This window comes from Balearica regulorum, chromosome 1 (assembly GCF_011004875.1).
Source record: "Balearica regulorum gibbericeps isolate bBalReg1 chromosome 1, bBalReg1.pri, whole genome shotgun sequence".
NCBI lineage: Eukaryota > Metazoa > Chordata > Aves > Gruiformes > Gruidae > Balearica > Balearica regulorum.
The window spans coordinates 123432879-123455782 of NC_046184.1; the positions used below are offsets into that span (position 1 = coordinate 123432879).

General features: G+C 37.9%; 1 protein-coding gene across 6 annotated transcripts in view; it reads left to right on the plus strand.

Moving 5' to 3' along the window:
• The window catches only part of CASK (calcium/calmodulin dependent serine protein kinase), a 221754-nt gene that overhangs the window by 74915 nt on the left and 123935 nt on the right, over nt 1-22904 (plus strand). For all 6 annotated transcript variants that reach the window (XM_075773692.1, XM_075773728.1, XM_075773699.1 and 3 more), the window contains one exon: nt 18604-18709. In XM_075773692.1, the coding sequence (XP_075629807.1) occupies nt 18604-18709 (106 nt within the window). The remainder of the gene's footprint in view (nt 1-18603; nt 18710-22904) is intronic.

A 22904-nucleotide genomic window follows, 5' to 3' on the forward strand; every position in this document is an offset into this window, starting at 1 on the left:
CCTGTTAAGGTTCAAGAAGAATTACCTTGTTAAGGGGAGAGCGTAAGTGAGCATAGTTTGAATTTATTCAGCTGGGAATTTTGATATTGTCTTTAGAGGAAAATATTTCTGTAAGTTGTGTGTTAGTGCAGAATCTGAGATAATAAACCAGTGTGGGATGCTTAGAAAACAGAAGAGATGTTCACTTCTAAAAGCTACCTGTGACTGTTTAACACATGAATGCAAACTGGGGTTGGAGTAGGAACTGTAGGAGCATGCCTTGTAAATAGCTGTGGTTGCTACCTCAGTTCCTTCCTAAATAGCTCATAGGCATTGTTTGTTTTTTCTTTTTGCCTTAAATAACAAGCAAGGAGGCTGGCTGAAGAGGTGAGAAGAAAAAGCTTCAAGTCTTGTCAAAGCTGCTATTCTTACCTGTGCTACTGTCCATCTGGTAGGACTGGACAGCAGCTAAATACCAATCAAGGATTTGAAGATAGGTGTTCTGTCCCAGAAATTGTCTGGACTACCAGGATTTTTCCCCCCAGTTTCCTATTTTTGGTCATGTCCTGTTTTGTTTGTGAGCATAGAGCTGTCTTTGTGATTGGCTTTTGTTAAGGGCACTGCCTGGTTTGCTGATTGGGATTTGCTGCTTTTGTGGCGTCATCCCCTCCCTCCTCCATCACACAGGCAAAAGAAGTGTTTACTGATTTGGGGGGAATTTCAGTCAATTTAATTTATTGTCAGTTACCAAACTTTTAATTACAGATTCTGGTATTGAAACAAACATACAGAAGCTTAGGGAAGATGTCCCTTGCCTGCCCCCTCCCTGGTCTGTGTTCCCCTGGCCGCCAGTCCCTTCGGAGAGGCAGCGGCCAGGTGGGAGATGGGGCCAGCACGTGCTGGTTCCTGCAGCGGCAGCCCCCCTGGAGCCATATCTCTCTGCCCTGCTTGGGCTGCTGCTCTGCTCCAGCCCCTACTCTCTCTTCCTCCTCCAGCCGGCTCCTTTTTCTTTCTGGCTCCTCACTCCTCCCGCTCTGGCCTTTTTGTTCCTTTTATTTTGTCTTGGGGTTTTGGTGCTTACTGTCCTCTCTTAAATACGTTTTAACAGAAGCTCTCTGAAGTCCTCTGGTTCAGAGGTGCCACACACGTGGCTGATGGGGCTCAGCTGTGTCCTGCTGAGGGTCTGTTGTCGAGCTGGCTGTGTCCGACATGGGGCAGCCCCTCATCTCTTCCCACTGAGGGCACCCCCTGCTACCAACACCTCACCAGTTATGCCTAACACACACGCAAACTCACACTCTCACACTCACTCACACACACTCACTCACTCTTTATGAATTTGTATAAATTTGGTCTTCTTTTTCTCCTTTTGCTCTTCTTTTTCTCCTTTTGCTGTTTCCCAGTCTTGCTTTTTCACTGTGCAATTTGAAGAGTTGGTCGTCTGCTGTTGCAGGTAATGTTGGGGTGAATTTGATTACAGGTGAAATACAGCTGGTGTTCAATGCAGGGTACTCTTTTGTTCCTTGCTTATCCCTTTGTGTGTTACAATGCAAAGGTCTGTACAGGAAGTTTCTTCCGTGGATCTGTTGTCTCTAGTAACTTCCCTCTATAGAACATAGTTTGTAACAATTTTTGAGGAATTATGGCCTGTACTCACTTACAGTAAAAGCTGTTCACAGCTTCAGGGCATGGTAATCTGTGTTGCAGATGCTGGTCTAAGGACTGAGGGCACATGCATGTGCCAAAATATGCAACAATCTTTGAGGGAGGAAAAATCTTTTAATATTTATTCTGGTTTTTTTTATAAAAATTGCATTTTGTTTTTCTTTTTAGTTCTTCAATGTAGTGCCCACTACTGCAAAAAATCAGTTTCTTCAGTGATATAAAAACTGATGGGGAGAGATAGTTTCTTTATAAAATTGAGCAGCTTGTGGGTTAGTATTTAGAAATGTTATGTTGTAGAAGAGAGCTTTAGAGCTGGTCATGCTGTGGTGACAGTTTGTTTGCTGACAGGAAGGCAGGTTCATATCCTGAATCAAATTTGTACCCTTATGTGACATTGCAATAACTTGATTTCCCCTTGCTCTCAGCACTGTTCTTCACTATCATCACCTTTGCCTCTTGCAACCTGATTGCTGGATTTGCCCAAGTAGCTCCTCTGAAGAATGTAATGTCCAGTGAAGAGGATTCTGCTATTCTGCTAAGAGGTTTCGGATTCTACTTTCCGAAATAGTGATTACTCTTCCTAGCGACAAGCTTAGGACCTTCAGTTCCTGTACATTCTTTGTTTCTTCAATTTGTTGGTTGTATTGATGATCCAGTGGCCAAAAAAAGAAATGAATACAATTGGTCTAGTTCTGAGGTTGCTTGTAAAGAGTAAGAACTGCTACACTTCAGGGCACTGGCTTTGCTGAGATGATGCCGATTTCAGGATTTGCTTCATCTGTCTCAGAAGGTTCTGTCCTCCTTCTGTATCAGTTGGTATGGAATTTCTGAGTTGTGCATCACCTCACATTTGCCACTCTTACGTTTTGTTTTGCCCTTCGTGCTATTAATGAGAATCTTTCTTATGGGGAAGATAAGAGTTCCTTACCTCACCAAGTGGACTAGATTCTGGCTTAGTATTCTTATAGATTGAACTTTCCACTGTAGTTTACTGGGGCTGTGAGAGCTTAAAGAATCTTGTTTCTTTCATAGTTGGATGGAGTCTGTCTGGCAGCAATTCTTGTTGTGTGTTAATAGGAAGTTAATTGGTGTTTACTCAGCTGTTTCCATATTGGAAAAGTTCAACCTATTGAAGAAGGACCCAGTTCCCAACAGAGTTTAGAGGTTGTAAGAACTACAATGGGGCAGCACTTAATTATTTTTTTTTGCAGTGTGATATGTGTTATTACTTGTTTGCCACTTCTCTGAAATTGCATGAGGAGGACAGACTTCCCTACAGTTAATTCTTCTCATGCTATTCTTTAAAGATACGGTGTTTCCTCAAGTATTCTTCCAAAGATGAATTCCATCTAAAACAGGATGTTAGCTTTTGCCACAGAAGTACAGTTTTTTGAGAGTGTGAAAGAGAAGTTATGTTTCGCATCACAGATCTGCAGAGAAATCTTTTGAATAATAACAGGACCAGATTCTTAAGGCAGGTCCAATGCTCTTTGCATTTATGTACCTCTAGGAATATCCATTCCCACACACTGACTTGAGGGGAATAATGGCTGCAATAAAGGTCTACTGTAACACAGTCAGGGTGGAGCTTTTCAATTGTAAAAATACACTCTAAAGCAGAAAATACATTGGTTGCCTTATTGAGTAATATCTCCAACCTTAATATTTGCTTAACAGCCAGTTGGAGCTCCATTCACATTTTAAGCAAGAGAGATGCTGTGCTTAAGTGTTCATTCCTGACAGAGGTGGTCCTGCAGTTTGAGGGGATTCTACTTCCAAGAAATGGTGATTTTGAGCTCCTGGAGTCTCTCAAATCTGATTTAAAAAACAAAACAAAACAAAAAACTACTAACCAAAACCCCACCTATTTTCATGAAGACTGTTTTTTTAAAACTATTCATAAGTTTCTTTGAGCAGTGAAGGCTACATGTACGTTCGCTTCTGCTGTCTTCTCTCCACCCTCCCACTGCTCTGAAATTCCTTCAGCATCTGGTTAGGCTCTAAAGCGAACAAAAAGAAGTGTCTTTGCAATGTTTCTTTTGCTGTAATTGTATCTGGTAGCACTGACTGGCAGAGAGTTAAAGCTGGGAAGTTTCCCTTTCACATCTGCTAGCATGATCTAGATGAGCATGCTTTCCCTGTTTGATCTTTGGACTTGCTTGTGGGCATTGGGTGATTTACATGTTGCATTTTGATGCAGTGCCATAAAGCGGCAGCCATTGTAACATGCTAAAACAGGAAAAGGAGCAGTTTCGTTTGTGTAGAATAACTCCTCCATTATTGAGATGCAAATTGTCATTTTCATTTGGTTTGTAGGCTTTTGCACAAAGGCTAACCCAGAAGAGTGTTCTGAGGTCAGGTAGTTTGCTTTGGTTGTTACAGCAATGGAGTTTATTCTATCCATCTGAACTGTTTCTGAAAAGGATGGCGTGTTTCACGTATCGGGACTTCAAGAAAGAGCTCATAAAAACAAGCAAGCTCTATTCTAGGCCTTTCTTTCTTAAGTTTGCTGTCTGGGCAGATCCCCATTGGATCATGTTGTAACTCCATGGCTCCTTAGATCTTGAAAGATTATAGAAAGTGATTTTTTATTTTCTTTCATCTAATACTATGCTGATACTTTATTTCAATGTCCAAGTCCATTCTGCAACAGATTTTAACCACTCAACAAGTTGTTAAAGTCCAACTCAAAGGCCAATTCTTGCTGAAGGTCTTGTAACTTACAGTATTAGGTAATTATACTGAAAATGTGTTATAGTAATGCAGGATATGTGTATACAAGAAGCAGAAGAAAAATTTTGAACTTTTAAAATTAGAAAATGGAAGTTTTAGTAAATGTTCTTACAAGGTTTTTTGTGCTTACTAATTACATTATGTGTAAAAATAAATTTGTATATTTAAATCCTTTTCCAAACTAGAGATGATGAATCAGATTTCATTACAACTGGTTTTATGTCATTTTTATCATGTGAATTTTATCAGCATTTTGGGAACTTGAAGATAAATTTGCAGTTAAAAGACAGCAAAACAAAGAAAATAGTATGTAGGAGAAATGGTTGTTACATTTGTGCAGTATTTACATTTATACTTGCACACAGGAAGTTAATATTCAGTCAATATTTTCCTTAAAATCGTGGGCCATTGTAACTGTCCTCAGAGTTTAATTTGACATGTAACTTCTTAGACTTGGTACATGTATTTTTGCGAAAACTCTTAAAAATGGGTTATGACAGATACGTTGTTGTCTGCTTTCATCATTCTTTGATTCCAGTATTCATTGCTGGCAACACATGGCAGTTTTGTCTCTATGATTGCTCTTAAGTTGGCACAAGCACCACTTGAATAATATTGCTTGTGGTAACAAAGGTTTAAATGGATTCCAGTTTCATGATTTTCTGTGGCATTTGGAAAACAAAAGATGAAAGATGATTTAATTTAATAAAGCACATCTCAAAAATGATGAAAAGTTCAAAGCTTTAGGCTCAGGTTCAGTGCTAAAGGTTCAAAGGTTTAAAAGAATGTGTTGACAGCTTTAATTGATTTTTTTTTTCAGCTTAATGTTATGATGCAGTTCGTTCTGTTTTAAAATCCTGCTTACCTAGAAATTACAAATAGGCTTTCCAAGCTGAATGTAGTATCTGTAAAACATAGGATATATATAAACTGTATGAATTCCTCTGTGCTCTGAGGCCTTTTTATTTCCCTAATTAATTGTTCATGGATGAAGAGTTATGCAACAAGATGATTTAAGCAGCCAAATTTTACTTCTTTATGGTAATGGAGAGTGAGGTACTGTAGCTAATAAGAAAAAAGTGCAATAATACAGGTACAGTGGAATGTATTAGAAAGCATGTGGATGTGCAAAACATGTACAATGTGCTTGTATCTGTCAAGATTTGTGAGCTCTAGCTTAGCACCAGTCCAGAACTGACCCTTTGGAGAGTATCAGCCCCATTTTCTTGACACCCCATTACTGGGAATGTTTATTAGCATATCCACAGCTTGCATTTAGCTGGGCTAATAAATCCTTAAGAATCAGGGTCCCTGTGACTTTCAAGTGACCTTACATGGAGCTAGCTCAAGTCCATCATAGTTTATTAATTCAGGTATTGACTGGGAGAGACTATACTGTATCATCGTGCCCTGGAGCAACATAGCTGTTTTGCATATACTGCATTTAAGCTAATAAATTCTGCTAGACATGAGCTGGCTCTTAATATTGTTGCAGATGCGTATACAATCTGCATAAACAGCTCACAGATTTGCAAATTTGACTACTTCTGTTAAAGTCACAGGTACATAATTCATCCCCTTCCTGTAGTGGTCAGTACACCCCTCCCTGCCTCAGTTGCTTGTCTTCTTCTGCCTACTGTACTACTCTGGAAAAATGAGAACATGATTGTGCAGCGTCAGACACACTGAACAGGTTCTTTCACCAGAAGAGGTTTGTGAAGGAAGAGAGGTCAGGCTGAGAACTAGTATTTGCTTCCTCCTTCAAGGAAGGGGTGGGGAGTACATCTTGTGCCACTGACTGCGCTTCAGACTATTTTCAGGATCTGGACAATGCTGCATTCAGCCTGAGTGTCATATGTTTTCATGTTAAGACATGGTTTTGATTTTGTTGTGCAGACAGGAAAGGTGGTTTAAAGAATCTGCGGAATGGGTCAGGGTTCTCTTCATTCAGCTGACTTATGTGAGTGTTATGATTCACATTTCCAAGTACCCCGTCATGTCAATGAAATTCTTTATTCTAGTGGTACTTAATGTAGACAGATATTTAATGTTTCTTTTTTAACTTCTGAGGAAAGAAAATTTGATGCTTTCTTTTAACAAAAGAACCCTGTTAACTGTTTCTTCCAGTGCTCTTATCCTCTCTGCAAAAAAGAGCTTTATACAGATTATTATCCGTTATTATACTTCTGTGGACTTCTAAAATAGAATAGTGGACATATGCTTTGACCATTTAGTATATATATGCAAGCTTATTGTTGCTCTTGCACTTTAGAGCAAGAAAAATGGGCAGAATTTATAAGATTCTGTTCTTACTTCAATTGATCATCATTTCACATTTGGATACCAAAGAAAGAAAATGGATCTGATGCTAAGCATGCAGGAGTGAGATAGTACAGATTAGTTGTTGGAACAAATTTGCGTCGAGCATTTTAACATCTGAAGAAGTTTCGTTCAGTTCTGAGAGTGTTTTACATGCAAGTACTATGAGCATAAGTACTTAAATAATCTTTGCTCTGTCAAGCAGAAGGAGCAATCCATTATCCCCAGCTGGTTACTGCAAGACTTTATAGATCAATTTCAGTCCCTCGAAATACACTGTGACAGTGAAGGAAATTGTTGTATATTACTGTGTGGGTCTTGCCATTGGCACCACCTGGAATTTCAGAGGCAGTGGGAAGCTCCCTCAGACCTTAGTTAAAAAGCCATGTATATGTACTGTTTCTGAGTCTGTATCTCCTGCTTTCTGATAAAATTTCCAAGTTCACAGATTGGATTAGGTGACCAAACTCTTTCTAACTCAATTTTTGCAAAATAGGAATTTTAGGTATTTTTTCTTCCTCACTCATCACCAGATAATAAAGAGGGGAAATGAAATACTGTTTTCTTAACACTTGGGTGAGATTAAAAAAGTAAACTCTTCATATCTGTATTGGTGAAGAGGAATTGTCCTTTAAATGTCATGAGAAGTGTGTGAATATTATGAAAGAAAAGATTTCTCAGATGGCCTTTAATTTGGATTCAAATCAGTTCATAGTCAGAATTGTCATTGGACAGGTTCTTTTTCTGTCAGTTGTGGCTATGTTACAGAGAAAAGCATAGGTGACTATCTGTAAAATTTTGCAGTATTTTCAGCCTGTTGTACAATCCGAGACAAGTTAGGAAAGTTAAAACTTTATTCCTAGAACTGTGATTTGAATGTTGCTAGAAACAAGTTTGAGCTCAGTTGCACTGGTTTCATGGCTAACATTTTCATTTTTGTGGAATGAAAGGGGGGGTATATTTTAAGGGCATTGGTTTCAGAGGCTCAGAGGAGTATTGCAACTGCACAAGCGGAAAAGGGAAAACATACTCTTTAAAGCACTACAGCCTTAATAGACAGTATTTAAAAGTATTTTGTGAATATGCAGAAGTTACAAGAAGTCTAGTTAAAAATTTCTTGGTTCTTAGCATGAAATCATGAAAGTGCTGGTGAAAAATACATTCTCTAGTGTTTTTTTTATTACTGAACTGACACACACACCTGTTTACAAAACTTGCTTTATAATATGTGAGTTAACAAAGAAAAGAAAAAAAATTTATGACTTTTGGTAATAATTGCAAAGAAAAGCATGTGCAGAAGTAAAACAAGCCAGAACTAACTTTTTCTTATCCTGGATTACTACTGCTTGGAAAGAGTTTTCTTGTTCCTGACATTGTTTTGCCACTGAACAAGAAAACAAGTTTTGTTAAGGTAAATTGTTCTCCAGCGTTCAGCCATCACTCTGTTACAGGATTTCCTAGTTGGATGGAATTGGTATCACCCTTAAATGTTGCCATATAAGTTATCTATTACTCAGGGTGCATCTCCGCAGTGCACGGTAGATGCTGTTTGCCCTAGAGTTCAGTGTGCTGCGGAGGGAGCTTTCGGTACTCAGGTTGTCTCGGTACAGCAGCGTATAATGCAACTTGCACTATTTTACCTAATTTAGAAAAGTACCTGTAAAGTAACCTGTGCTGCATGCCACAGCTACCATAACTAAAACACTGTCACTCACTAAGCTATGTGACATTGTAGGATTAATTTCATCAGGGCGGATTGCTATTTTGGATGCTCTTTTTGCCTGGGTTGTTTAGAGTGGTTATGGGCAAAATAGACTATTTCCTTTCTGGCATTAGTGAGCAACTGGTTTCATACTGGCTATGCAGAGCCAGGCAGTTCAAGACCAAAGAAACTTTGATCAAAGCAAACAAACAAAGAAAAAAGTAAATTTTGTCTGTATGAAAAGCATCTTCAGCAGTCAGTTCCCTCTTCTGAGTGCGTTTGGGCTGTTAGTGTTCAACAGCAGCAGTGTAACGCGTTATTTAACCCTTCCTAGAATAGGAGTTAGGGACAGTTTGTCTAGACTAGCTGAATCTGTTATGAATAGATTTCCTTTGTGTCTTTCAAATTCCAGGCTTTTTCCTGTAAAATTGAGATTATTTGTTAGTATCGGAAAAGAAATTTCCCTGTCATTATGTTCAGGGAAAGGCTAAGCTACAGAAGAAAAGACACTTCAAACAAAAAGAAAACTGCAAATATTAGAATGATCAGCAATGGAAATAACTTCTAATATTTCAGGACTGAGTAACATTCTTTTCTTGATAATGTTCCGTTGCCTTTGAAGGCATTTACTTGATGTAATGTCATTACATTTTAGTATGAGTAGTAAAAACTCATTAAAGGAGTGCAAAGCCTAACCTTTAGTGAACCTGATCTGCCTAAGTGAATTTTGGCCAAAGTTTGGCATAGAAATTTTCTGCCAATCCGAATTTAACATTGATAACGATGGTCTTAGCACCTTCTGAGATACACATTACCTGTATTGCCCTGGGCAAAGGCTGAAGAGAAAACATAAACATGTACCCCCCTGCAGCAAAAAAAATGTCCCCAGAAACAAACAAACAAAAAAAACCCCCAAAACACCCCCCACACACATCCCCCTGCGTGATTAACCTTTAAAAAGGAGAAATACCTTTGTGATTTAAACTGATTTAAACTGAACTACTTGCATGTTTTCTTTTTCTTTTTCAAAGCAGTAAACACACTGCTCTCTTATGGTTTCACGGTTTAAATAAAGAACGTCTGGCTTACAGCAGCAGACTGTGTTTAAATGTATTCTAGTTGTGTAATACAATTATCGATGTGTGCAGTGTAGTAGATTACTGCTGCAGTCATCAGCTCTGAACGGCTCCTTAAGCATAGGGGAGAGAATAGTCTTCCACAGGATCTGGATACAAGGGTGCTTAGCCCTGGATGTACCATAATTCTTTTAGGGTGGCATGCTTTTTTTTTTTTTTGGTTCTTAGGTCTGAACTGTAATCATCATTAATCAGATCAGTGGTATAAAACTGGCCAAACGTAAAGCGCTCTGCGGCTAAATAAATGCAGCCACCTTTTGTATCAGTCGCTGACTACATACCGGATCAAAGTAGGAGCTGTGTTGCCACCTAGTGAGAAATCTGTAGGTACGCATGTTGACTTGGAGTTGCATAAACATAGGACATTATAGAGAGGAAAGAAAAATAGGGCCTGATTTCTAAGTTCATTTTTCCATTTTAATTTGAGTTTCAGTTAAATATACGGAAGCATAAAGCTACTGCAAGTTAGCATTTCCTGATAGTACTGTGAAATCTAGTCGTCTTAGTTTTCAGACTTTAATCTTTGGGAGGAGGAGAGCAATGTTAGACAGTTGTGATTTGACGTACTGTCGAACAGTTTAAGCCAGTGCTGCTGTTGAGATGAGCAATGCTGCTGTAATCTGGCCGCTTGTTTCTATTGCTGTGCTATCAACACAGTATTGTGCTCATAAGCATTTGTGCACATACCGGGAACTAGCCAGAACTAGTCTGGTTGAAGAATAGTTCTAAGGGGAGAGGAAAAAAGGTTGTTTGCAGTTGGATCGATTCCTTGATTCTGTTCATTGTACAGTTGCACAAGCAGTTGCATTAACATGAAGGGGAGAGATGGTGCAGGAGGGGAGGAGTTGACAGAAGAGGGAGCAATTGCTGCTTTTAATGGGACTGCTAGTTTTTATCCGTTAGTTTTCACTACAAGAAAAAACAATTTGTGTAACTTTATGAAATGATGACCTTCCAGTCAGAGTTAAAGACCACCACTGTGACTATACAGCTGAGCATTTTGCCAGCTCAGCACAACTGAAGCATGTAGCGTTCTTTTGCTAAATACACACCTTGTGTCTAATTGTTTTTCTATTTTTTTGTTTTATTTTTTAAAGAGGTTTCACGGCATATTCTGACAGATCAGCTGCTGCACATACCCTTCCACTTCCCTCTCTTAAAGAATCTATTGTATCACAAAGTGTTTAAAATTGTGGTTTGCAGTGTAACAACATGTGGTCTATGGTAATTGGGAAGGTGTTGGGTTTCAGACCATTAGGCAGTGCTGCGTAACAGATGGGAACACGGGATTTAATATAATATGCTTATTGATAGCGAACCCACTTTCATAATTTGATTGATCACGGCTTGAGAATCAATGACTATATTCAATTTCCTCTCATTAATTATTGAAAACAGAGCAATGTTAGAAGAAAAGGAAACAGTTTCAGCTTTTACAGCAGAGGTTCCAAAATGTCTTCAGCAGCAACTCCATTTCTATTTGGAAGTCCAAACTTGTGACAGAGAGAACCCTCCTTCTTCCTCTTTAAAATAATCGATGGAGTTTGTATCACTGTTTCTGATTATCGTGTCCCTACGTGAGTTTGTGAAACACTTTTGAAACTGCTACTTTGCAGCAGGGAAAACTACTAACAGTGTTTTGATATACAGATTGCGTATCTAAAAAAAAAATAAATCCAGAAAATCCAGGAAGTGTTGGTTTCACTTTTCTGTGTTTCCCCTCTTCTTCATCTGTTCCCCTACCTCACTGAACCTACTGTTGAGTATAAACTGAGAGGACGTAGAACGTAGAAAATCTTAGAGGAGAGATATGGGCTTATCCAATCTTTGTTCTTGCTTGAGAAAGATTAGATTTGATTTATTTTTTTTCTTTCATTGTTGTGGGTGCTTTGTAAAAAGTTGCTAAGAATTATCATTTAATTAAATAAAAATAAATTATTTGGTTTAAATTATCTGCAATAGGCAGCTGTTAATATTCTTTCAGACGTTCTTTAAACATTTTTATTAGTTCAAGTTGATTCATTACCCAAAATATACCATCTTATTTATGAAGCGTTGCTTATTCGTATGCCAATAAAAATAAGGAAATAAGTAAAAGGAGGGAGGGTTTGCTTTCATGGACACAATCATGGAAACCAACTTACCATGTCTGTTAGATATGTGATTCTGAACAAATCTGGTGGATGTATCAGAAGTCATGAGAGAAAAGACAAGTGTTTTTTCACACCCACTTTCATGTTCTTCATAGCTGATGGAGTATGAACTGAGGACGGAAAATTGCCTTTTAAGTCTCCCAAGACACCCAGCTCCAGCTAAAAAGCCATTAACGTGTTTATATTTATGTCCAAATGCTGAGAAAGAATAAAGTAGAAAATGGAAATTATTCAGAATTTAGCAAGCATCTATAAAATCTGATTCCACGAAATGGAAACTTCCATAGGTTTCTGCATGGAAGGCTCAGAAATGGATTCTGGTTGTTGAGTATTAGCTATAACTACATTTTGTTTTTCTTTCTTCATGTCATTGTTTTGTTTCCAAATGCTATAGTAGCATTAAAACAAAAGATACTGACTGAAGGTGGATCATCTCACATTGTCATTGTAATTGTTGATTACCATGGTGTTTTTATCAAGGGCTATTCACAAGCTATATGCAGTTGTTTCTTTTTGGCATATGCTTTAAGCATGTTTGTTAAGGTACAGATTGATTATACAATAAAAGATTTGGTGACAGTGAAGGCACTTTGCAGGGTTAGGTGTGTGCTTGTATTTGTGTTTTGTCACATCCTAAGAGGCTCCAAGTACTGGCTTTCCTAGGCTTATTTGCTTTCACCTTCCATATTCCTTTCCTTTCTTTTAAGCCGGCTTCTGTACTTGAGATTGCTCACTGAGCCATTTCACACGCTAAGACTGCATGACACCGAGCCAGTGGGAAAAAAAAATGAATGCTTTTTACTGAGCTACCACTGAAATGGTTTGGTGTGTGGTGTGACAAGCTCTCCAGGCTGCTGCACAGTGGAACAGAGGGCAAGAATGTGTGTGGGATGAAGGGAGAAACAGCCAGCAGTTAAATCAGCTGGGCTACTGCGGAGCTTTAGCCACCCCAAACTGCGTGGGAGGGGAGGCAGGAAAGCTTTTACTACTTGTTGAGGCAAGGAGTCATTAACTGGTCAGATGTATCTATGTGATGTGGAGTCAGTCACATATCCCAGGAAGGCAGGCAGTGCAGTTTTAATTAAGAGAAAGGGGAATACTCTCTCATGGAAGAAAAAAATAAAACATCTCTGGGGCAGAAACATCACTGTGGTTCTGTAGTATAGGAGTTTCATTGCCAGTGTCAGTGTAGGATGTTCCAACCTCCAGCTGACCTAAAAGTAATTTTCACAGAGAAGCAAGAATGAGCAAAGAGAGGATAGTGAAACTTTTTAAGCTAGTATTGCCCTGAAAGTTCACTTGGTTTTGGAAGTGTGGCCTCAGGTACAGTATGGTTGGTTAAACTAGAGTTTGCTGTTGTGCGGTATGTGTTGTGTGCTTGTTACGGTTGATGCAGAGGAGAATAGCTCAGTTTGAAGGTGGTCAACTCCTCTGGAGCCCCTTGGAGCATGGTGTCTAGTGCAGTCTTGGCTACTAGAAAATGGAGCAGACCTGTATTAAACATAAGTGGCAAGTTTTTGGTAATGCAAGGCTGCTGGGGCGCCTTCCGTGGGAAGAGGCTCGGGGCTGCCCTGTGCTGGACACAGCCGGCTCCAGATGGCTCCAGCAGATCAAAGCTGAATCTATCAGCCATGTGTGTGGCGCTTCTATGAAAATATATATATATTTAAGGAAGGGTAGGAAACGCTGTAGCGAGGCATGGGGAGTGTGGAACAAAAAGAGGGAACACCAAGATCAGGGAAGGAGGAGGTTCACCATGGCAGAGCAGATATCCCCTGCAGCCCATGGAGGACCCGTGCTGGAGCAGCAGAAAGGTGTGAGAAGGAAGGAGCAGCAGAGAGGAACCACTGTGCTGAGCATGACGCCCACCCCCTGCACCACTCAGAGTTGGGGGGTAGAGGACTCTGGAGTGAAGGAGTGAAGTTGAGCCTGGGAAAGAGGGGAGGAAATTTGTTGGTTTAATGTTTATCTTTTTGATTCCCTCTACCCAAATCAGTAAGCAAGTATTTATTTTAATTGGCAATAAATTATGTTAACTTTGTCGACAAAGGCTATTTTCCCCACGATAGTAACTGGAAAGCAATCTCCCTGTCTTTATCTCAACCCCTGAGCTTTTTTGTTCCCATTCTTCTTATTTTCTACCCCCAAGAGCTGGGTGGGAGTTTAGCAGCTAGCCAAGGCTAATCTACAACAGAAAAACCAGTGTATTTGTAGAGTGAAACGGTTGGTGCTGAGGTCTCAGTGTCTGCCTTATACGTGCTTCAGGGGGTTACTTTGAACTAGGACTGTGTGGCCTTGTGGCCTGTTCCAGACTGGAGTGCATCAGGTACATTTCCCGAGGACATCATTCAGTTTAGCTGTATCTGGAAAAATTCCAGTTGGAGTGGTCAGCGGCTTCTCCATGGTGCGCACCAAAGGACAGTAGGTCAGAATGATACAAACAAATGAAAAAAGCATATTGATTTCCTTTTAAAACTTACTACTACCACATCTATTTGAATTATATATATAATCCTATTCTCACTGTACAAAATATATAGAAGCATTTTAAGCAAGAAGCTTACTACTGATGTAGATACACCTTTTTGAAATGGTCATACGCAAGCTGTGGTTGGAGAACTAATGCTTTAAAGAACTGAACGTGGAAAATCAAAATGCTGTATGTTTAAAAATGATACATGTCTTCCATCTGGCTAAGAAACTTGATGCCATCCTTCCTCAAAAAAGATGTGGCTGCTACAGTCTGTGGATGTTACTTTTAAGATGTTAAAATGGTGCTATAATCCAGGCTGCTAGAGAGCATCTAATTCTTCCATGCTGTAGGACATCATGAGCATACTCTCAAAATACGTTCAGTATGGTATTGGATTTTTAAAGGAAGTGCTAGCTAGAATTGTCAGAGATGCATAGGATGTTAGGTAGTTAACTCCCATGGAAATTTTAAGTGATGCTGATGTTTTATATTTTCTATCAAAGACTGACATATCTTTCTTTATGATTATTTAGAGCACTTATCTTTTTAGTACTTCCAGCAATTCCTTTTCAGTGTCGCGATCCACATGCAAGGCTGCCTTTTCTCTGTGGGGTGATTATCTTTGGGAATTGCCTTTTCCATCTTAGAACTTTTCTATTTGTTACAAAAGTAACAAACTTTGCCATTTTAGTGAACTTTGCCATTTTAGCAACTTCAGTGACTCTAAATAATTAACCATGTATAAAATAGAAACTTGAATGTGTCTCCAGTTGCTAAAAAAAAACCCCTCAAAGTTTTGTAAACAGACTGAAATTCTGTAGTGTTTACTGGTAACAGTAGTGTAAAATGACGGCTTTTAAATGCTTTTCCAATTATGATGTAAAGTATCTGACTATGTGCTAAGCAAGTTAAATGAAACACCGCATCTTTCTCCCTATTTCTGGTTTCTGCCTTTCATGTAGTTGGCAGAGAAACTTTTAAAGCTTGTGCTTTTAAACTTTGCTGTTCTGTTTATTATCTCTGTTGTCATTTATCTTTAATTTTGAAAGAACTGCTGATAGAGAAGGCTTAAAGAATGGACTGGAAAGTCATTTCTTCAGCCATATCAAGAAGAGAAAAATGAATAGATGAAGTGTTCAAAAAAGATTGAAATAAAAAATAAAATAGTCCCACAATTAAAAGATGACAGTTTGTTTTAGATTCTAAGACCTTAACTTAGGGTATGTTCTTTTAGCTATATTTTGTTTACTAGTGTAGGAGACTGTTCTAAACGTGAGATACATAACCATTAGTAAATGGTACATGTCACCTCTTGCTGCATAAAGCCAACTTACTCCATTCGCAGATTCTAGAGTTGTCCTGAAGCTGGTTTAGGTGTCTGGAATTTGAAAGGCTTATTTTGATAGGGGATGTGTGGGACCTTTATTACTACACAACACAGCTAAAATACTAAGGAGAGGTTTAGAAAAATTAACAGGAGGTAGCAAATAGTTCATACGATGTTATATTCAGAATGGTAAGTTACAGAAAAAATGGTGGCTCACAAGATAATAATGGGATTTTTCTTAGCAAATCTTCAGTCACCTGATTGCAGCCAAACATCTGCTTGGATTTATGTTGTATTCAGAACTGGTGCAGTATCTGTAGGCACTTGGGATTTTAATTACCTCTTGAGGAACATGTGGAGATGAAATTTAATTCAGTCTGGTGAAAGCATTTGATAAAGGATTGAGTAGATGATGATGTCATTTTTTTTTTAAGTGAAAACAATGAAGTGTAGTGACAGGACAAGGGGTAATGGGTTTACCCATAAACTTTTCTACGATTCTATGAAATATATGTGCCATCTCTGCCTTTTCTCCTCCCTCCCATTTCCGTTTTACTGGTCTTAACCATGACATATTTTGACACTTGGGTCACAGTCCAAATGGACTTCAGAATCCGTCATCTCTTTTCTGCCCTGTGGCTTTGTTGAATCAATGTGGTATGTACCTGTCTGTCTCTTTATACCTAGGTTTCTTCTTCCTTAATAGTCTACTGTTAAACAAGTCCCTGCTGTTTTTAAAATAGCACTTTGTTCCGCTCTTAGCCCAAAGACCCCTTAGTCATATGAAAACTTGTACTGTGACTTCTATTCATTTGTTTTCCTGTTTGGAGATTATATTTTCCATTTTCTGTTTCTCCTTCTTCTGCTGCTGATGCTCTCAGTCCATGAGCAGTTGTTTCATTCATGCAATATTACACAAAGGAATGAGGTAAATGGCAGCATATATTTTCTTCCTCACACTTCTGCTTCCCTTCGAAAGATAAATAAAGCCCACAGGAAATTAATAAAGTAAGCAACCAAAATAAACTATTCTGAACACAATTTTTACCCGTAAATAAAGCAGTACTTTTCTGTAGTTTCCTATTGGATTTTTCACTTTGCTTTCCATCTAAAATAGGCATCAGATACCATGGTAAAGTGTGGTAGCATTAAATTCATTATGCAGTAAAAGACAAAATAAAAGCACCATATTTTCTGGAGATCATAGTCATTCACAGAAACACATAGTTTTCTATTCTCTTATGCTATCCGTCCTGCGTTCTTATTTATGAAAGACTGGATGTGTACATCAGTGAAAGACAAGGAGAATCTCACTGCCTAGAAAAGAGGTGATAATCATTTAGTGTCGAATCAATGCCTCAGCGTGATGGAAGGGAATGTTACAATGTGGTGTTAGTCGTTCCTCTGCATGAAGGTGGTGTAAAAACTGATATATGGGTATTTTCAATAGTGAAAGACATACTGCTGTTTTCTTCATAGAAATTCATCTCTGTATAAAGGACAAATTTTACATTAATTTCTTTATCGAAATTTCTTCTGTATCAATGAAAGACAGTTAATTTGCTGCTTTTTGCTGCACTTCCTAAGATGGCATTACATAATGGTTTCTAAGGAGTTGCTCTGCTCATTTTGCTTTTAGGTAATATTTGCAAGGATGTGAGGGAGGAAGCATGTAATGCAAGTGTAATATGAAGTTCTAGTAAGAAAATTTGCACTTTGTGAATCAGAAATTTTTTCTTGGGATTAAAATTCAGTCATTTCCAAATTCTGAGCATTTATTCTGAATTTATAGATGACTAAAAGATTGAAAGTCTAGCATAAATCTGACTAACCTGTTAAATGCTTCACATGAAAGAGTGTTCATCTCACTACTTGTGCTTTTGAATGTTATTGATTCATATGTGCCCTATTACATTTCTAATATGAAACTAGTACATTTTAAATTTCTTTCTAGCGTAGCAGAACAATGTGGTAAGCATTCTCAAACCAAGAAACACTATTTATGTTTTCCCGTAAATACATATGTAGGTCATTCTTGAACAATAAAGAATTGTATGGAAAGAGAATAGAAAAGTAAAATGTCTAGTTCAGAATACAGACTGATATTTTCCTCTCTTCTCAAATTATCATCAAGACTATTCATTCAGGATTTTGCTATCTTTCTAGAATATTAGTGGTAAGTTAAAGAAAAAGTTTGAGGATGACTAAATAACAAAAATACCAAATAGTTTCAACAAAGAAAGAAAATTAATTCAGTGCGGTTTGGGTTTTTTGCATTTCTATATTAGCAGGAGGATTGATTTGTAATCAGAAAAAGTAAGAGTGTTGTTTGGTTAAAAAGAAAATCTCTCACGCTTTGAGAGATATCGGAGTGGTTTCTGCTCTTTATTCACAACTGTTTCTTCCCTCTTCGCTAGAACAGAGATGCAAGTTAATATATGCTAGTTAAAATTTATGCCAGTGTCATTTCATATATTGTTATTTTTTAAAAAATAATTACTATTAAAGAAGTAAACTGCAAGGAATTTAAACATAAGATAAAAACTTCTTTACTTAGAGGATGATCAGATACCGGTATAGGTTTCCTAGACAGGTTCTCTGTTCTGGAGATATTCAAAACCCAACTGGATGTGGTCCTGGGCAGCCTGCTCTAGTTGACTTTGCTTTGAGCAGAGGAATCAGACTAGGGACCTCCAGGTTTTAATAGTTCTGTACTGTGGTGAAAGAGCCTGACTTCTGTATCTGGAGATGATTTTGCAGTGATGTTGGATATTTAGGATGAAAATCTCGGTGTAGTCTGCATATGTGCATTAAAGGAACTTATTACCCTACAGTTCTTCAGATTATGACCTTTTATTAATAAAGTCAAATCAAGAAAGCCCGTTAAATTTTGTGTATTTATATTTTGAGATCTATGTGAGTTTTTTAACCTCATTTCACACTTCAGTTCTGAGGAGAATAAATATCTCATCAGTATTCTTTATAAAGATTATAGAATTTATTAGAAATTTCAGATATGTGTTTCCAAACATTGTGTTCTAGTTGTTTTCAATTTCCTTTTTCTTATTCAACAGCTTGATTATATAGCTAATATACTACCTTATTATCTTCCACAGATCTGAAGAGGGAAGCCAGTATTTGTCACATGCTGAAGCATCCTCATATTGTTGAGCTATTGGAGACATACAGCTCAGATGGAATGCTTTATATGGTCTTTGAGTTGTAAGTTTCTCTCTTTGATTTTACCTTTTTTTTGTTGTCATTTGCTGAATAAAATCCTAAATGTATGTCTGCTTCTACCTGCTTGTTTTTGTAGCTCTGAAGTCTTGAGTGCTATGAAAATATTTATTTCTAGCAAATACAGGTTGTCCCAAATAAAAAAAGTTGTCACACTGGCTAAGTGGCTAACATCAGGCTGATCCTTTATTGCATGCTTTCATTGATGGCAGCTGTGTCCCTAATAGGCTATGTGAGAACAAGTTAAAAATCTGTTGATAGTTGTCATCTTTGGGTAACTGGTGGTATTCTATTCCAATTGCAGGTTTGTCTGTTTTTTTCCAGACTACTGTTTCTTTAGCACTGCTTTTCCTTTACTAGATAAGAAAGTAAAGCTTATTGGAGTATTTAAGTATTCTTGTAAGTCACTGTACCTGTTCACATTGTATGAAAAGAGGGATTTGTCTAAAAGATATGTTTTGGAAACTTGAATGTAAGAGTTTAGTTACCATTGGCATATAGAAGGGTGAACAGAACATGACTTTTCAGCAGTATACTGGTATTTTTAATCAAGAAGAAACAAAAGGGGGGGGGGCAGCCCCTACATCACCACATTCCTTCTTTGAGGGAAAATTATTAGTCCTTCTTGAGTTAGGTTTTTATCTAACTGGGAAGGACAAAAACAGACATGCAGACTACGAATTTGTGCGTCTTCCGTATTTGATCTTCCTTCTCTTCTCTGTCCCTACCAGCTCTTCTTTTTATATTCCCCATATATGCATTGCTAATTTGTCTGGGCATATGTGTTTATACCTCTTCAATTTCTCTGATCTTCCTGCATTACATTCTCTGATGCGTTTGTCCTGCTTGTGTTGAAGCAAGCCATATCATGCCAGTGTATTAAGTTGAAACGGCGTGTCCACTAGAGCCAAATATTTGACTTGAGATATGCACTTAAAAAATAATTCTCACATGTTAGCTTTACCATTGAGGTAGAGAAAAAGTTATGTGCTGACAGCAAAAAAATTATATAAAGCTGAAAATTGTTGCTTGAAAGTCTTCCACTTTTTTTTTTAGGTGAGTTTATAAAATTATGATTGTGTGAAATAATTGTTTTATGCTTTCTTTTCTGTAATTTTTGATTCAATACTGAATTTGGGGTTTTTATTTTGTAAATCCCAAAGCATGGACCAAGGGACTTTAATTATCCTATTATGAAATAATCATGTATACCTTGGGGAGACATACTGTGATAATTAACAAGATTTTGAAATGGAAAAAAGGGTTTGCTTCTATTTTTACCATGCCAGTAGCTCAGAAACATGAGACAAAAGAAGTAATTATTTTTTAATGACAAGCCTATTATCATTTAAGTTTGTATACATAAAATGTAAGTCTGAACAATTAGAATTACCACACAAATACTGTACCTGACATCAGGCCACATGAAAGAAGGAAATGTGAGGCTATATTATTTGAAGGATAATAGTTCTTTACCATCTCATATGTCCTTGTCTCCCTTGTACTCTACAAGACATCATTCTTTTGTTACAAACAGTGATAGGAAATGAAACAGTAGGAACACCTGTGCTGAAAGCATAGCAAGGAATGGAAGAGTTGTGGGCGCAATGTGTTGCGCTGAAGGGGATGCTTTGGTAAAGTGATTCGACAGAAGACCTATGCTTGCTGTGGAGTAAGACTGCATTGCCTGAGTTTGATTGGGTTAGTGGCATACTATATAATTGTGACCATAATAAGAAAGTTGTAGTTAGTAGAAAAGCATCTGTGTACTTGTAGGTAAATTATTTTCCTTCATACTGCTTTTGGTTCCTTATGCTATTATTGTAACCAACTTTAACTGCTTTGCAACTAAGTTCTATCTACAGTAATAAAATATATTTTATTAGGGTCTAGTTATTCTGAAATGACAGAAAAGGGGAAGACAACACAGATTTGCAGAGGGGGCATCAGCCCATCTGGTGATGGGCTATTTGTGGACTGGCAGGTGCTTTGCACGAAAATTAATTCAGGTCCTGCAATGCACAGAATAACCAAACCTAAAACTTTGTGCCATCAGTTGCACATAAATGATACATAGATCTACTACTGTTTCATAAGCTGTGAGCTACATGGAGCAGCTGCTAAAATGACCCTGAATATCTTGCCAAAGCTATTGTTACAAAAAAGTACAAGTTAAATCAGGAAATGCAGCATATCTGATAACAAGAGATTGTACCATTCAGGAAAAAATACAATCTGTGCCCAATTTTGAGACCTTTGTTGCAATAAACATTAAAAAAAATCAGGTCATAATTCATAGAAGCACTGATGAACATGAACAGTAGCAATGTAGTCTAACACCAAAAAATTAGCTATGTTTTTAACCACTATTTATACACAAATTCAAGCACTCTTTAGAATGGGACCATCATGTCGTGTTACCCGTAGGTTGTCATTAGGTTACTGCCGTAATAAACTGCCTAGAAGCAGTTGGCCGTGATAGATGAAGTGCTTGTGTAGAGTAAGAAACAGACCCTGTCCCAGAAAGTCTTATTCTTAAAGTAAAATTATTATTTTAAAAGTATTTAGATGTTACTACATCATAAATGAGAGACTATGTGCCTGTGCCAAATGATTTCCCCCTGCCACTCCCCAGAAGCAGCTTTCCACTGACGGAAGAGATCCCTTGGTGGCTCTAGAAGAGACCTTGCATCTGAGATAAGGCCAGCTCTAGTTTTTATCATACAGTCGCAATTTTCTTTCCCATTCTATGGTATTATTTGTCAACAGCTGAATATCAAGTGATCCATCATTAGTGTCAAGTTAACTGTGACCTTTTACCTAATACGAGCATGTAATCAATAGAAGTACATCAGACATACTTTACAGTGTCAAAACAAATGAAAGCAATCTTTTCTTTAAGTCTGTGCCTTACAGCGAACAAAATGTGCAAAACTCTCCTGCTATTTAAAAATTCCATTCATGAAATGGTGCAACCTGGTTTATTTCGTATTTGTTCAATAATGTGCTATACTGGACAGTTTTGTCCCTGTCACATGATGTTTGCTTGGTAGTTCATGCATGTGGGGGAGGAACACTGGTTTTATGGAGAATGCTGTTTTCTGCTTGGTATATAACTATCACTTTTGCTTTTATATTCCATTGCTTATTACATTTTTTTTCCTACTGACCATTGGTCTTTATTGAATGAGAATACTTTGAGAAGGGTCAGCTACTTCCAATATTTCTAAAAGAAAGCAATTATTCCACTTGAAGTGTCTGAAAACCACGTTTTAGACTTAGACTACATTATATGCAGTTTATCCTCAGTACGATCAAAGTCCGTGGACTGAGAGTAGTTACCTTTCATGCTGAAGAGCTCAGGCACATGAGTAGTCAGCGAATTGCAGATAACTTAATATCTGGTCATTTGCAGAATATTGTCTCACCACTATACATAGGTGGTTTTGCTTTTCTTAGTGCATTCTAAGAGAGATTTATCTATTGGGACATTAGAAGAACTGATCTTACTTGCATTTACCAGGATGTATATATACTAGTTATATACATGTAACTTTGCTGTTCAACCTAGCTAACATGTAAAAATGCTTTCATTTTAAAATCTCAGATTCATAAAAGCAGTACTTTAAAATGATTGCAGTCAGGTTTACATTAAGTGTAAGCTGATGAGCATTTAAATGATGGTACATTCAATTATGCAGCTTTGTTGAACTGTTAAGGAATAAAAGACGGGGGGGAAATGAATGCTATCTATTCACTTTGTTACAATACTGTGAAATAGCACAGCTTCTTAGTTTATGGAGTGAAAATTTTTTTCATTATTTTACATAATCATGTGTTGTGGTTTAACCCCAGCTGGCAGCGAAGCCCCACACAGGCACTTTCTCACTCCCCTCCCCGCTGGTGGGATGGGGGAGAGAATCGAAAGAGTAAAAGTGAGAGAACTCATGGGTTGAGATACAGACAGTTTAATAGGTAAAGCAAAAGCCGTGCGCGCCAGCAAAGCAAAGCAAAGCAAGGAATTCATTCCCCACTTCCCATGGGCAGGCAGGTGTTCAGCCATCCCCAGGAACGCAGGGCTCCATCACACCTAACGGGGACTTGGGAAGACAAACGCCATCACTCTGAATGTCCCCCCCTTCCTTCTTCTTCCCCCAGCTTTATATGCTGAGCATGACAT